Source organism: Mixophyes fleayi, chromosome 6 (genome assembly GCF_038048845.1).
Source record: "Mixophyes fleayi isolate aMixFle1 chromosome 6, aMixFle1.hap1, whole genome shotgun sequence".
NCBI classification, from domain to species: domain Eukaryota; kingdom Metazoa; phylum Chordata; class Amphibia; order Anura; family Limnodynastidae; genus Mixophyes; species Mixophyes fleayi.
The window spans coordinates 65300010-65316980 of record NC_134407.1 but is presented as its reverse complement, the minus strand read 5'-3'; the positions used below and the strand labels follow the sequence as shown (position 1 = coordinate 65316980).

Sequence of the window (16971 nt, the reverse complement as noted above, 5' to 3'; positions counted from 1 at the left end):
TTACAATGAATATTTAATAAATATGTTCAATGTTTAATAACATTTTTAGGGTTTACAAAATACATATATTATGCTTTTACTTCTATTTGATCATCTGTTTTTATGGACTAGGGAAGAATTAAAATGTGATTTGATGATCAGAGGTCAGAAAACAGGGGAAAAAAAACTTCTTCAGCAAATGATAGTGACAAGAGGAGATAATCGTTTTGGGAGTACACAAGTCAATAAAAAAGTGTAGTTAAACTTAATTGCAAAAGGACAGAAGTGGCAGACACCTTACTTCAGCATTTACTTTTTTTGTTATACATTTGGATCATGTTAGAAAATAATGAGAACTCAGCATGTTACCTATTCTACTTGGAGTAGAACTCGTAAGTCAATGTAGAATAACTTCAATTTCAATCTTTCTTTGTTCTTTGAAGTCATTCTCACTTCTACTTGCTCACAACTCTTAATAAACACGTTGTTTTATTTTTTAAAGGGATATTATATTTAATTGAACACAGCATCTTCAACATGTTATAGTTTGATTTATATAGTGGCAAGGAAAAGTATGTGAACCCTTTAGAATTACCTGAATTTCTGCATAAATTGGTCATAAAATGTGATCTGATCTTTATTTAAGTCACAAGAATAGACGAACAGTCTGCTTAAACTAATAACACACAAACAATTACTCTACATTTCTTGTCCATATTGAATATATCTTTTAACCTTTAAAGTACAGGTTGGATAAAGTATGTGAACCCCTAAGCTGACTTCTAATAAGCAAAGCACTAATTAACATCAGGAGTTAGCTAACCTGAAGTCCAATCAATGAGACAACATTGGAGTGGTTGTTTGCAGTTGCCCTGCCGTATTAAAATCTGTCACAAATTTAGAGTTATCTATGCATAGGAAGCATTGTCTGATGTAAACAAATGAGATCTCAGAAGATTTAAGATTAAGAATTTTTCATAATGCTGGAAAATGTTATAAATGGATATCCTAAAAGCCTTCTTGATCATCAGTCCACCTTAAGACAAATTTTCTATAAATGGAGTAAATGCAGCACTGTTGCCACTCTCCCTAGGATTAGCCTTCCTACAAAGATGATTGCAAGAGCACAGTGCAGAATGCTCAAGGAGGTTAAGAATAGTGTCAACTAAAGACTTAAAGAAATTTCTCCAACTTGCAGACATCTGTTAACGAGTTTACAATATGTAAAGCACAGAACAAGAATGTGTTCATGGGAAGACACCATGGAAGAAGCCACTGCTGTCCAAAAAGAAATTATTGCTGCATGTTTGAAGTTCGCTGAAGAGCATCTGGATATTCCACAACGCTACTGGCAACATTTTCTGTGGACTGATGAAACAAACGTGGAGTTGTTTGGAAGGAACACACAACACTATGTGTGGAGAAAAAAAGGTAGAGCCAGGGGCGGATTGGCCATAGACCTTACCGGAAAGTTTACCGGTAGGCCGATGGCCTAACGAGGCTGCCCAGAGGCCACCTCACTTTGTGTCATTGTTTAAAAAAAAAATTTATTTATTTTTTGCCGCACGGGGGGAGGGGCACCCGCGGGGGGTCGTGTTTGGCCGCGGGGGGGGGAGAGATCTTGGTCGGCCGCGGGGGGGTCGTGGGATGGTGCAGGGGAAGCAATAACCATTGGTGTTCAGTGGGCAGCAGCAGGCAGCCAATCGCTAGGCTGCCTGCTGCTGTATGGGCTCCCAGGCTGCTGTTCGGCAGACAGGAAGTCTAACTTCACTTTCTATCTGCCTGATGTGAGAAAAGTCACTGGCTTGAGTAACTGAAGGTAAGTGAGGGGGGCTACCTATACTAAGGGGTCTGCCTATACTATACTAGGGGGGCTACCTAGACTATACTAAGAGGGGGGCTGCCTATATTATACTAAGGGGAGGCTGCCAATACTATACTAAGGGGACTGTCTGTACTATACTAAGGGGGGCTGCCAATACTATACTAAGGGGTGCTGTCTGTACTATACTAAGGGGGGCTCCCTAGACTATACTAAGAGGGGGGGTGCCTATATTATACTAAGGGGGGGCTACCTAGACTATACTAAGAGGGGGGCTGCCTATAATATACTAAAGGGGGCTGCCAATACTATACTAAGGGGGCTGTCTGTACTATACTAAGGGGGGGCTGCCAATACTATACTAAGGCGTGCTGTCTGTACTATACTAAGGGGGGGCTACCTAGACTATAGTAAGAGGGGGGTGCCTATATTATACTAAGGGGGGGCTACCTAGACTATACTAAGAGGGGGGCTGCCTATATTATACTAAGGGGGGCTACCTAGACTATACTAAGAGGGGGGCTGCCTATATGATACTAAGGGGGGCTGCCTATATTATACTAAGGGGGGGCTGGCAATACTATACTAAGGGAGGCTGTCTGTACTATACTAAGGGGGGGCTGCCAATACTATACTAAGGGGTGCTGTCTGTACTATACTAAGGGGGGAGTACCTATCCTATACTAAGGGGGGCTACCTATCTTATACTAATGGGGGGGTTGCCTATCCTATACTAAGGGGGGGCTGCCTATCCTATACTAAGGGAGGGCTGCCTATACTAAACAATAGGGAGTGTGAAGGACAGGGAAGGGCTACTATAATTTGTGAAGGAAAGGGGGTTATGTTGCTATAATGTGTGATATGAGGGAAGGGAGGAGGGCTGTCTTAATAGCACATCGGTGGAAGGTAGGCTATTAATTTAATGGTGGCGTTTAGGTGGGGGCTAATTATTTAATGTGTACTATTTTATTTGTGGGGTGATGGTGGGGCAATTTAATTTATTTGTGGGCTATTTCATTAAATTGTGGGGCCTAATAAATTAAGAAGGGGTGGCGGGACCTTTTAAAGCTGATGTGATATGGGGCTATTAATTCAACGTGGGACTGAGTTTGGGTAGGAGAGTTATTTACTAAATGTGAATATTAATTATTTAATGCTCGGAATGATTGTGGGAAATGGTAATATTAAATGTAAATGCTATTAATGTTTTGCTGGGGTTGATTGGAGGGAAGTAGGTCTACTTATTAAATGTGTATACTATTAATTTATTGTCAGGGCTGGTTGGATGGAAATAGATCTATTTATCAAATGTGAGTACTATTATTTTAATGTTTGGGCTAGAGGGAGGCCTAATTATTTACTGTGAATGCTATTGATTTAATGCTGGGGCTGGTTGGCATTTTCTAATTTTCATGTACCCATTATTTTTTCCAAATAGGGCCTCCAGCATTCCAGTATCCAGACAAGCAGCAACTGATCTAAAGAAACCAGCAGCCACAGGTCGTGTTAGTGACAAGAACAGGTAGGAGAGAGCAGGACAGACTGCCAACTGTCCTGAATCTGATGGGGCAGTCCCGAATTTGGGTGACTGTCTTGCTTATTCAGGATTTGGTCAGACAGCAAGGACAGTTGGGAGGTATGTCCCACTTCACACTGTACTGCTCGTGAAGGCAGAGATGCGTGCACCTAACAGTAGTGCACACAGTTTTGCCTGTGTATTTATCTAAAATGTATCTAAAACAATAACCCCCCTGTCTTAAGTGCCCCCCCCAGAGCCTTATTCCAGCTCTGATGATACTTTAGTGGTTCTTGCATTGATTCCATTGCCTCCTTCTACCTTGCACTGGTCCCATTCTCAGATCACTTTGTTGAAAATATGGCCAGCCCCCATTGCACTGACAATATAATTAATCATGCCTCCTTTGCACTTAGTATATCACCAGCAAACACTTGTAATAGCTTTCCCCTTTACTTATGCCGTTGTCTGTCAACCCTCCCTACACTGTTAATTCAAACCACCCCCAATCACTGGGCACATTTAGGGCTCATACACATTTGTTGCAAATTAAGTGTTTTCTTGCAGATGTTGTTTCACCTTTGTGATGATCGCACCTAGACAGCCATATATTATAAGGCTTATTAATAATGCATTTTTGAAACACACGGTACACATATTTATATATTATATATAGAGAGAGATTTAATTTGCATCTCATGATGTCAGGGAAACAACAGTGCATGAGCTGCTTATATGCTGCTCTGGCAGTCTGATCAAATACGATTGTGCCAACATCTTTCGTAATAGTTAAATTTATTAAACAAAGTCAGGTATGTTTCTATGAAGGGAATTTTGGAAGGATGTGTTAGTAGGCAACTAAATAAGTTGGAGCACAGAGGCATAAACCAGTGGCAGATATTGTAAAAGGATTCATGTAATTTTATGACACCGGATTGGCAGCATTTGCCTTGCATTGCTTTAGAAATGACCCACTGTGTGTAAAGTCGTCACATCTAGGTTTTCCTAAATGTTACGACAAACAGATTCCAGTAGTTCTAAATCCCGCCTACTTTTGTGTTGGCCCCACCTACAGTTATTTTGGTCCCGCCCACATGAGGCCACTTCAATAATTTTTTCCAGGGCCACTTTAAGTTCCCAATCCGCCCCTGGGTAGAGCACACCAGCATTAAAATCTCCTCTCAACTGTAAAGTATGGTGTGATTTGGGGGCTGCTTTGCTGCCTCAGGGCCTCAACCGCTTGCTCTCATTGGCAAATAAATAGATTCTAAAGTTTCTAAAGACATTTTTCAGAAGAATGTAAGGCTAGCTGTCTGCCACCAATTGAAACTCAACAGAATTTTTGTGATAATGACCTCAACCTGATTGAAATGCTGTAGCATGACCTGAAGAAAGCGGTTCATACAAGACATCCCAAGTATATTGCTGAGCTGAAACATGTTTTGTCAGGAGGAATGTTCCAAAATTCCTCTTGACCACTGTGCTGGTTCTATCGTTTGGTTGAGGTTATTGCTGCTAAAGGAAGGTCAACCATCATCATCTGTTTATATAGCGCCATTAATTCCGCAGCACTGTACAGAGAACTCGCATCAGTCCCTGCCCAATTAGAGCTATAGTTCCTTAACATACATATACAAATACACTGAGGTCATTTTTTTATTTGTTTATTTTTATAGCAGCCAATTAACCTACTTGTATGTTTTTGGAATGTGAGAGGAAACCGGAGCACTCGTAGAAAATCCATGTAAACACATACAAACTCCACACAGATGGTCAGGAATTGAACTTATGATCCCAGTGCTGTGAGGCAGAAGTGCTATCCACTAAGCCACAGTGCTGCCCCAACCAGGAATTAAATCCAAGGTTCACAATTTTTTTCCACCCTGCACTGTGAATGTTTACACGGTGCATTCATGAAAGACATCAAAACGTATAATTGTGTGTTATTAGTTTAGGCAAACTGTGTTTGTCTATTCTTTTGATTTAGATGAAGATCAGATCACATTAAATCCAGGTAATACCAAAGGGTTTACATACTTTTTCTTGCCACTGAATTTCTATCTGAACTTAACCAGCACTGCAAATACGAGTCATTGAGCAGGAAGTGTAGGGCAGCACACTGGTTAGCATTATTGGCTCACATCCTTGGGAACATGGGTTAGATTCTGACTAGGGCCCTATATGTGTGAAGTTTTTATGTTCTCCCTGTGTTTGCATGGGTTTCCATTGGGCTCTCCAGTTTCCTTCCACAGACCAAAAACATACTGGTAGATTAATTGGATTCTGACAAAATGAACCCTTTGTGTATGTAGTAAGGAATTTAGACTGTAAGGTAGATGTGAAATCTGAATGGACATCCATTTCATTAACGTTTTGTAGAGCTTTTACTCTCAATGCACTATTTTCATAAGAAAGAATAATATATATTTGCAATTCCGGTTAATTACATTCACCAAATGATAAATGTAGGTCATATAAAACGTATCATTTGTGTATGAAAAGTGCTTGTGTGTATGAGCCTTTGACCTCACAGTGGGTGTGGGGGCTCTTACAGGCCCCAACAGTGGCAATCCGATTAATTCCATTAATAGCAATTTACTGTTAGCCTTTCCTGTTAGAAAGTGACCCTATTTGTGCTACAGTGCATTATTAATTTGTATCATCCCCTCCCCTTGTAAGGAATTCCACAGCGTGATTACTCTTCCAAAGCTGATGGTGGAAGTCTTTCCTCAGGTCCACAGTCCTAATAATAAAATGTTTTAGACAAATGTTTGTATTAAACTTCAACATATTTGCTCACATTAATCTGGTCACCTCTATGCCTTTTCAAAATGTAACAAAATGTGTCTAGATTCCCCATTTTAATGTAACTCCTCTGTTCATTTTATTAATTAGGTCACCAACCCCAAGTTCTCCTATGTCTGTCTTATGGATAGGTGCACCCTGTAGCATGTTTGATGTTCAGTGTAATTAGTGATTTATACCTAAATCCCTCTCTATCTCAGATTTCCTAAACTGCATTCCATTTATTTTATAAGTACCGTAATTGTTGCCAATGGCAGAACTACTATTGTTGCAGAAGGTTTGGTGGCAATGAGACCCAGAGCTGAGTGGGGCTCAGCAATTCCAGTCAATCTGCTTCCAAGTCTCCCAAGCTACTCTTCTGAGCATATGCATTGAAGCCCTGTTGGGTATCAAGTTCCAGAAGTGAAAGTCCAAGTGGGCAGTCATTGTACATGTGTGGATGGATCGGCATAACCGAGAACCTGCGTATTTTGACTGCATTGTAAACTTAAAGGTTGAGTGTTAAATACCAAGAAATGTATAAGAAGTTTAAAGTTTAAATCTGTCTCCCATAATATGTTAAAGTGCGTCAAATGGAGGATCAAGATTTAACATGTAAAAAAAATGCTTGGTTGATCAAGTGCTTTTCTCAAAATTCCCTACAGTAGGATCCAAACATGAGGAGTGAAAGTGATAGTGCAACATTGTCTGAATCAAAAAAATGATCAAATCTTGGTGTTTTTCAATGATCCAATATATTCATCCAAATTGTGCATCCCCACTAGTGAATAAACTTACAAACCACAGACTTGTAATCACACATCATAAGGTGTAGACATGTGAATCAAATTTCATAATGAATCTCCCCTTCAGGTCACAGTTACTGGAGACAATCCTCTACACAATTTGGATGAATATATTTAATCATCCTCCATTTGACACACTCTAACATAGATCTATAGGGAGACATTGCTTCAAACTTCTTATACATTTCTTTGTATTTGACAATATGTGTATAGTTGGCATAGGATAGTTTTGTAGCTTCCATCATATGTGAAGCCCTTTTAGAACCCTTTCTCTTTCATTTCAAGGTTAAGTGTTAGGCAATTTTAGAATCTAGGGGGTATATTTACTAAACTGCGGGTTTGAAAAAGTGTAGATGTTGCCTATAGCAGCCAATCAGATTCTAGTTGTTTATTTTATACATCCTACAAAATGATAGCTAGAATCTGATTGGTTGCTATAGTCAACATCTACACTTTTTCAAACCAGCAGTTTAGTAAATCTAGCCCTAGAAGTCTCAGCTCTGGGTCATGAAATTGTAGTTAGTAAAGTTTCTCAGGGCTCAGCAATGGAATGCTATGCCCTCTGATTGTTATCATGGCATAGATGCATTTATCAATTTTAAATCTTAGTTGTCTATTTAAATTGCCATTTTGCCCATACATTTATGCAGTGAGTTACCATTTTAGCTTTGTTGATATTCTTACAAAGTTGTCTGTAAATATGATAATCCATCTGTAGGATTGTTAATTAAGAGAGACAGAAAAGATAGGACCCAATACTGTGGTGATACTCACTAGCAACTTTAGTCTAATGTGAGTCTCTACCATAGAGTAACCCTTTTCTTTTTATCCCTCAGCCAATTATTTACATACATTATATCTTATTCTATGAACATTGAACAGTTTAAAAAGCTTTCAAAAATCCAGATATATTAACTTTTTAGGGATTAGATTTGTTTTAACATTTTAGTTTGATTTATCCACTTACTTAAAATGAGTTAATGAAGTGCACTACTCTAGCAGATGCCATAGATATAGAGTATTTTCTCTATACAGAAAACATTTGTCTGACTTCTTCATAGTCACGAGCTAGCTATAAAATGAAGAAAAAAAAATAAATCATTTTTACAAATATTTGGTGAGGATGAGAAGTACCGCTGATTCTTTCAGACTGTCTGACTTCACTGTCACAGTCTTCACCTCCGCAACCACACTGAGACGCAATGCAGTGCGGACAGGACCGAAATATGAAGCCCAGGATGCCGGAACAGTAATACTGCTCTAGTATTTCTATCCTGAGTCCTCTTATATCTGTCCTGCTCACAAGCTGTGGGTCATGTATCTCTGTGCTAAATGCTGCTATAGAGTTGATCTAGTCAAAGATTACACATTGAATAGGATTTATATTTGTAAAATAGACACTTTGGGCCTGAGTCATTAAGGAGAGCAAAGCAAAAAATGGAGTAAGTTTGCTCTTGGATAAACCAGGTTAGAATGCAAGGGGTGCAATTAGTTTATTATTTTGCACATAAGGAAAGCACTGGTTGTTTTTTCATGTACAGTGGCCTAGTGGTTAGCACATCTGCCTCACAGCACTGGGGTCATGAGTTCGATTCCCAACCATGGCCTTATCTGTGTGGAGTTTGTATGTTCTCCCTGTGTTTGCGTGGGTTTCCTCCAGGTGCTCCGGTTTCCTCCCACACTCCAAAAACATACTGGTAGGTTAATTGGCTGAAATCAAAATTGACCCTAGTCTCTCCCTCTCTGTCTGTGTGTGAGTGTGTGTCTATAGTAGGGAATTTAGACTGTAAGCTCCAATGGGGCAGGGACTGATGTGAATGAGTTCTCTGTACAGCGCTGCGGAATTAGTGGCGCTATATAAATAAATGATGATGATGATGATGATAGCATACAAATACATGGTAGCATAGGGCATCTAGGACATGCCCTATGCCAACTATAAATCTGTCCCTACTTTTTAAATTTACATTTCCCTCCAATGCAACATGGTTTTGCCAAGGTGCAAATTTACTTCTTTTTTTATGCTTTTATCTCCTTAATGACTCTGCATCCTTTGAGGTGACATATGTCGTGCATTATTCTTCTGTTAAATTGTGAATGCTTAGAAATATTGAAACTTCACAATCCTGTGGTTGCTGCAGCTTTTCTAGAGCAGTTAAATCTGAGATTATTCATTGTGCTGATTACTGTATGTCACAGCTCTTTAACCACGCTGTAGGCACAGGGCTAAAAATACACTGGGGCAATTGACTGATCAGCAAGTAATCTCTTTTAGATCTAGTGACCAAATGTTCAGCTGTGTTCTCTGCGTGTTTTATCCGGGGCCACAGCAATGTCATACCTCCTGACACAGAATTAGCTTGCCAGCATTGTAATTCTATTTAGAATGTTAGCTATTTCTTACTCTACAGTCTACTGAAGTAACAAAGGTATTTTAATCTCAAATAACATTTGTGAATGGTGATTTAAATAGTGAACTATTCTCCTATCATTGTGTGCGATTGGTTTTAGTAGGACATTTATGTTTTAGTGCAGTGTAGATTTTTTGTGAGGTATGGTGTCTGGAACTGCATGGCATCTCTGTGTGAGCAATAGCATACTATCCAGACCATGTTACAATTGGGAGACAATTGTTTAATGGCAAACAGTCACTGATTGATTAACTGTATCTGTTGTACATATCTGATAAGTTATACAATGTATCATTCCCAATTGTAAAGCGCTACGGAATTTGCTGGTGCTATATAAATAAATGTTGATGATGATCAGCATTCCCTTACTTCAGCAGCTTTCCTGATTGTAACACTCCTGTGTTCTCTATTATGACCTAAATATTTCCGTGATATTACGTCAGTAATGGCTCTGATTTCTGAGTGTTGATCTCCATTACTTCATCTTTTTATTGAAAGAATAGGGAAATATATACAGAAAAAAGAGTGTGGAAAAAGGGGAACTCCTCACAATGTGAAAGCAACTTTGCTAGGAAAGTTATGCCAAACTGTAAAGGATACTTCCAAGCCGTCCTCTAGCGTGCCTACCCAGAAGGTCCACTAGCGATAAGAGGCTATCCGCATTCCGTGAGGAAGCGGCAAGATAGAGTTTCCTTAAATTCGAGTTAGCGGAGCCACATCGCCATGTATTCAGTAACTTTTTTTTTTTTGCCCCTAAGTGGAATACGGCTTGATAATATTTAGTGAAGAGGGGTATCTGAAGTTCCCCTTGTATCTTTCGCCTATATAAAGTATCATGGGAAAATCTGGTAGGTTTACCGGGCCATACAAACTCGCAAACCAATTTTTGAAGATCCAGAAAATACGTAGGGGGATGTGTATTGGAAGAGTTTGGAGGAGATATAAAAGTTTTGGTAAAATGTTCATTTTAATTATATTCATCCTCCCAAGCCAGGAGAAGCTGCGGGTTCGCCAGAGCCTAAATTCCGCACGAAACTTGGGAATTAGAAAAATAAAATTTATTTTATACAAGGTGAAGAGGTCCCTTGGCAGTAATTCCCCCGGATAATTAATCTGTGAAGGGGAAGCCCCTCCAGGACATGTGGCGGGATGGAGAGATTCCATTAGTTCATCTTTATATCATATGGGTGTATAACTGTCTTGTGCATTGAACACATCAGTTCCTTCACCAAAAATATACTTACTGCCATGCCAGAAATTTCAAATGCTTTGAAATTTACATGATTTATGTATGCAAGGAAAGGTTCATTTGCAAATTTAATACTTGTTTGAATAACAGTGTCACGGGCACTAGGAGTTTTACCCAGAATTCACCAGGTGTAGCTACACTTACCAGAGGTGCGGACCTCTGGGTAGTGTGGTGAATCAGTGGAACCATATAATAGAATAGAGGAAAGGAATGTCAATAGTATAAATGCTGAGTCTTGGCACCGAGGAACTGTGATGGTAAAGCAGATTAGTAAGCAGGATACAATGAGGAAAGAGTCCAAGTGCCTTAGCACGCAGGTAGCATATAGCAGGCCAGTACTTGATAACTGGAAAACGTTAGGCAAAGACCAATCAACAATGCAGTAGAAGTGTCAGCGACTTGCAGCTATAATACAGAGGCACTTGTAGACTTTAGTCCAGCTCATAGGTACCATACTGAGTAGTAGCCATATCACAAGGAGACATGAGTGGTCTACAGCTGGTAGGTTTCACCACAGATGTGTAGAGAAGACTTGTCCAGCGCAGGTATGTAACGGAATAGCGTGAGTGGTCCGCAGTTGGCAGTTTACATCACTAATGAGAAGAGAAGACTTGTCCAGGTGCAGGCATATAACGGGGTAGCGTGAGTGGTCTGCGATTGGCAGGTTTTACCACTGAAGTATAGAGGAGACTTGTGCAGGTGCAGGCATATATAACGGAGTAGTGAGAGTAGTCTACAGCGGGTAAGTTCTACTACTGATGTGAAGAGGAGACTTGTCCAGGTGCAGGCATGTAATGGAGGTAGCGAGAGTAGTCTGTAGCGGGTGAGTTCTACTACTGATGTGAAGACTTGTCCACGGATAACACGAGCAGAAACAGGAAACACCTCAGAGTCTCAAGGGAATGAGAACCAAGAACAGGCAAAGGTAATAGGGCAACAGGTGCCTTAAGTACTGAGAGGTGATTAATTAACCAATGAGACTAGAGGCGAGGTTTTAACAGTTCAGGGTTTCTGCACATGCGCAATTTTAGTCAAGATGGCGGACGGCCGTGGCTCAGGAGAGGCGCCGGCAGGAGCGAGAGAGACCCATGTCCCAAACTAGAGGCACTAACAGTTCGGTGAGTGACAAACAGTTGCACATATTCACTGTATTCATGTTTGAATAGCAACACACTATTTTGTAAAATCTAATAAATCCTTGAAGTGCCAATCTTACTGCATTTTTGTATATGCTGCCCTGTTTTACTTGTGAGTTACTTCAAGTAAATGGTAATAACATACTGTACAGCATTATGAGTGCTATAAATCATTGTTATTTGTTATCCATGCTGCGGAACATGACAGTTTCTAGACAAACTGGTTCCAAGGATGAAGTTTGAAATCGCCCTCTCCCTTGAAGCAATGCCACTCTGTGGGGTGCAGTCCACTTTCTTTTTTTACTTTCATATGGGTATCCTTAAACAAAGTATTGGCAGTCAGTGCAGGTTCAGAAGGAAATTGGTGCAGCTGTGACCTGCTTTGTGAACAGTTTTGTATATGTGTCCAGCATATAAAATAATAAAGCCTCGGCTTTCTGCATTTTTATATTAAACAGCCCTCTAATTTTCCAGATTATACAATATAGCTCCTCTGTGGAGGAGATTTTACAGCCATCAATCTAAGGTCAGTGCTTCACCAGTTATCTGGCAGGCGTTGTAGGGAGGGACATATTGTTGAAATCTGTCACTATAGCAGACCATGAGTGACACCGTACTATGACATGGTATTAGGTTGCCTGTAGTTTCTCTTATCCTGCAAACTATTCATCCATGCAGCTTACTGTATGTCATCCATTTCCTGTTGAGTTGTTTTGCCAGATTGCCTGATCTGTCACTCTGTATGTACAGAATTTTTTTAAAGGAGCACAAAACACATTTACATATAGAAGCAATTTGTGCTTTTTCTCCTGAATGATTGTGGGACTGCCTCTTACACAAATATGGATGGGTTCCAAACTGATCTCCTTATTCATCAGTTTTATAAGGAATGTGTTCTAGTTAGGATATCATTGGCATAGTAATAATGATGTTCTTGGCACAGATATATTAATACTGAGCATGAAAACATTTCTGTCCTCCCTGTGGAGTTTGTATGTGAGTAAAGTGAAGATTGGGACTTTGGTGTATTGTACAGGTTGCAAACTTCACACTTCGGCTTTGAGTACTTATTGCTACAGACCTAAAGCTTTGTACTGTTCATATTTCTTTCCTGGATGAGACCTGATGTCACTTAAGTAGTATTAAATCATAAGCACTTAAACATTATTTTGCTAGCAAAATGCATTATTTTAAGTTTTTTTTTTACTTGTGCAAGTGGATCAGGTTGTTTCTTGCTAACTGTAAAAAGGACATTTTGTGTTGCACGATGAGATAACTATGCCACATAGAGTCAGTTGTTTTATTCCCCCAATAATTAACTTAATTTCCTTTATTCCTGCAGTCATGTTACAGAAACCACATCGTGGACTCATCCGGTAACCAGCGCTCTCAGTTCGACCTGTCCAGAGGATTGTGGAGAGGAAAGCCCTAGAGATCTACCTGAGTTGAAAAGCTGATAATCTCCACCATTCAGTTTTCTCTGCTCTGTGCTTTGCAAAGGCTGGGAACTATAGCTGGATTACTAATCTGTATGCTGGGCATGCCTATTGGTGCTCTAAGATAGGGAGTGTTCCACTCATAATAAAGCTGCAGATTATAATACAAGGCCGCTTGTTGATAACAGCATGCAGTGTTAGTTCTGTACGTATTATCACCCTTGTTTGTAAAACCCTGTCAATTATTCCACAGCCAAACACATTTGATCCTCAGCTCCTAATCCTTTTAAGCTTCTGTATGGACAAAGCGTTCTTGCTCGTCAACAAATGAGAATATAAATCCGTGCCTGCTCTGAATGTATCATTTTGTGTTCTCACATTCCAGTGATATTACAAATTGGGATCCATGGATTATCAAGCACATATTGTACTAATACGGTCTTTTTATGATGTTTCAGTCAGGGAACTACTTTTCTAAAATGAGCACAACAACAGTTGCAATGAGTGTGAATAAAGAGCATTGCATGTGTACTGTAGTGTTGGAGATTGTAATACAGCCATATTTCATCTTTGCTGAGGACCAGTGGAGTATATTTGGAAGTGTACCTATATACGTTGCTTATTGCCTGAGATAGATTTACTATTTTACATAAACCCACTAGTTGCAACTGTAACTGAAAGCTAGTCAATTAGTCAATGTGGGGTGTTGAACTACACGTCCCAGCATATCATGCCAGTCATGTATTGCCTACCTCTAGTATAAAATAAGTATTGATGAAAATATGCTAATATATTTAAAAAAGCACAAATTTATATAAACAAACCTAATAATTTTGGCAAAAGCAGTAGACCAAATACATTCATCAATGCACACAGAACAAATTTGCTGTAAATTATAGCAACCAATCCGATGTTAGCTTTTAGCGCTCTAGTGCAAGTAAGACAAAAGCTTAAATTGGGTTACTATAGGGTCTAATCTCATTTACTGCCATTAGCACAGTGGGGTTTTTTTAATCACCCTTCCCATTTCTGTTATTGCAGTTTTCCTGTGTTGGCTTTTATGATGGTTTATAGTCTCAATATCAGTCACAAGGGAATATGTTTAAGTCAATTTGTTCATTAAGACCATTATATAAGTTTTCTTTAGTTTTGAGAAAGTCTCCTATATCATGTTACATGGTTTATGAATGTTTTAGTTTTCTAAATATCTTATATCTTAGTAAGTGTTCAAATATATACAGTCGGGTAGGTGTAAATATATTGCTCCTATATAATCTATTATCAACAAACAAGAGAATAAATGTGTATTCTATATTTGTATTACTATTATTTCCTAACATTGTTATAAAAGAAATTCAACATTTGTTAGTTTTTTAAACTGTATGTGAGGTAATCACCTTTAGCAATGCATTGTACAAAGAGGAACTCTTGGACAGCATTAATGAAAGTACTGTTTGCACAGTGGACTTTTGAGAGATAACATAAAGCTTAATTTCTTAGTTGAAGTGATTTGTTCTGATTACTAAAACTATATATCCTGCCACAGAAATGTCACTGCCTACATAACAAAATAGGTTCCAATGTTTTGGGCTGTTCTTTGGCAGGGGGAGGGCAGTATAATGCTTTTTATTAGAACACTACAAATATATATACAAAGAGCAAGTTAGCAGTGAGCCATACAGGATAAGGCTAAGTACACAATGAAGAATTTTCCGACTGACGTATTATGTACAACAATTTTACTAACAACTGAAGGTCTGATCGCTCGGGCAATTCATGCGTACACACTAGACAGGTTTTAAATGATTAACGAAAGACGGACCGTCCGGGCAGCAACTTTTCACAGCCATATTGTTGTGTTAAAAGATTTGGTTTTCGTACACACTGAAACAACATATGTGGTCCCTGTAGCGATATCCCCAAGAAATTTAAATGGGGCGAGCATGTTCATTAAGAATCACTCTTAAAAGGATAAGGAAACACTTCTTCATTCGTTCTGTAACACATAGTTGTGTACAGTGTACGTTTGTTTGCAACCGCACAGCAACAAATTCTTTTACTATTATGCAGTAGACAGCTACTATTGCTTTACCATTAGAAGTACCTAATTAGCAATTGAGTGACTTGCGGACACCGCATCACATGGGAGAGGTACAGGCATTAGAAATTTACATACACATGCCCCCAAAGGAGTCGCACGTCGAGGAACTATCGGCAGTTGGTCGTGGATCAATCGGAAGTTTATACACATTACATGATCATAAGGTGATTGGAACAAGATTATTAAAAATTACAACCAACCAAATGAACCAACAATCGGCACTTTGGGGCGACTTTCGACCATCGTGCAATTATACACTCTTAGCAGACATCCGAACGAACGGTCGTGTGTCAGATGTTTTGCACGTTGATTGGACGAAAAAGCTGCAGTGTGTACCTAGCCTAACAGTTCACAGAAGCTCGTGTGGAATCTTCTATAGTTTGTAAACTGTAGCAGTAGATAACAATATATAAAGTGTTGGTGCAAACCTTTTGTTGTAAGTTGCAGCTCTTTCTATTCAAAGATGTTGGGTTAATGGTGCTGTACCGTCTGCCCTATTTTTGTGGGGTGGTATGACTTATGGGACTAGAAGAACAGAGCCAACCCACTGATCCTGAGATGTAGATAGAGCAATAGGTGACGTACCATATTACTAGCTACAAGAAGTTACTCAATATGACGGATGCCCAGGTGGATTCCTTCAGCTACGTAGACTTTACTCCATTGATAAATTCCTTGGCATCCATGCACATGTTTGCATCTCTAGTGTAAACGCTTTAGTGAATATTTTCTGTGAAAATATTAGTTATATAAAAAATCAGATTGCTATTTTTTTCTTTTCTAATGTGACCTGTAACTTCAGAATGTTTCTTGTTCCATTGTTTTGTCACGCAGTGACAATGACAGTTGACATCACAATGGAATAGGAGCACTAGGTAATTTTTCAACTTTTGTATCTAAGGTAGATTAACTGCAAGTGCAGACGGGTATATACAATTGCAACTGATGTTGACGCTTTTGGGTCCTACAACTATATAGTGATCATATGTTAGCTCAGTGTTTTTTTTTTTATTTTATTTTGGATGGGGTATGTTCAATTTTTGCCAGGGTGTGAGTAGTTTTAAAAATTAATAAAACAAACATTAAGCAATAGACCATAATTTGTTGCCATTTATTCGTCAAAGCTGTTTAATATATTAAGGTATGTTATGTTTTTACCTTTTTATGTCTAACAACATACAGGACTAAAATGGCTAAATAAAATAAATTGTACTATAATAGTTTGTGGGATTTTTGTATGAATGGACTGTGTGCATGAATTACATTTGTGAAATGGGTAAATACTACAAAAAATATTGAGTTTTCATCTAGTTCTTTTTCTAATATGTATGGTTTTTGTCTTAATTTTGTATGTGTTTGGTTTGTATCTAATCTCAATACCTATTTCCATTAACCTTGATAAAGTGCCATATATGGTGTGGAAATTATGTTAACAATGTATCTGATTATTTCCTGAACAACATTTCAGTTATTGAGTTATCCTAATTGAGATCTGGACAGCTTTAGGGCATTTGACTTATGTCACAGCACTTATTGTATTAACCTATAAATTGATTAGACAAAGAGGTACAGGAGGAAATGTGGCAGAGGCAAGAACAGTCTTTAGATTATAAGAGCATAGCAACAGCACAAACCTCACTCAGCTCATATGACGATTAGGGTCCAGGCAAACATGTAGCCAATCCAAACATATAAACCTTAACAGCAAAGTGTAGTGATGTGTGGTTCCAG

The 16971-nt window shown here is 38.9% G+C and overlaps 1 protein-coding gene across 2 annotated transcripts in view; it reads left to right on the top strand.

Annotated features, from left to right (window-relative positions):
• Positions 1-16458, top strand: part of STXBP4 (syntaxin binding protein 4) — a 127265-nt gene extending 110807 nt beyond the window's left edge. For both annotated transcript variants that reach the window (XM_075216754.1, XM_075216753.1), the window contains one exon: positions 13046-16458. In XM_075216754.1, coding sequence (XP_075072855.1) covers positions 13046-13160 — 115 coding nt within the window. In that variant the 3' untranslated portion in view covers positions 13161-16458. The remainder of the gene's footprint in view (positions 1-13045) is intronic.
• Positions 16459-16971: the final 513 nt, after the last annotated feature.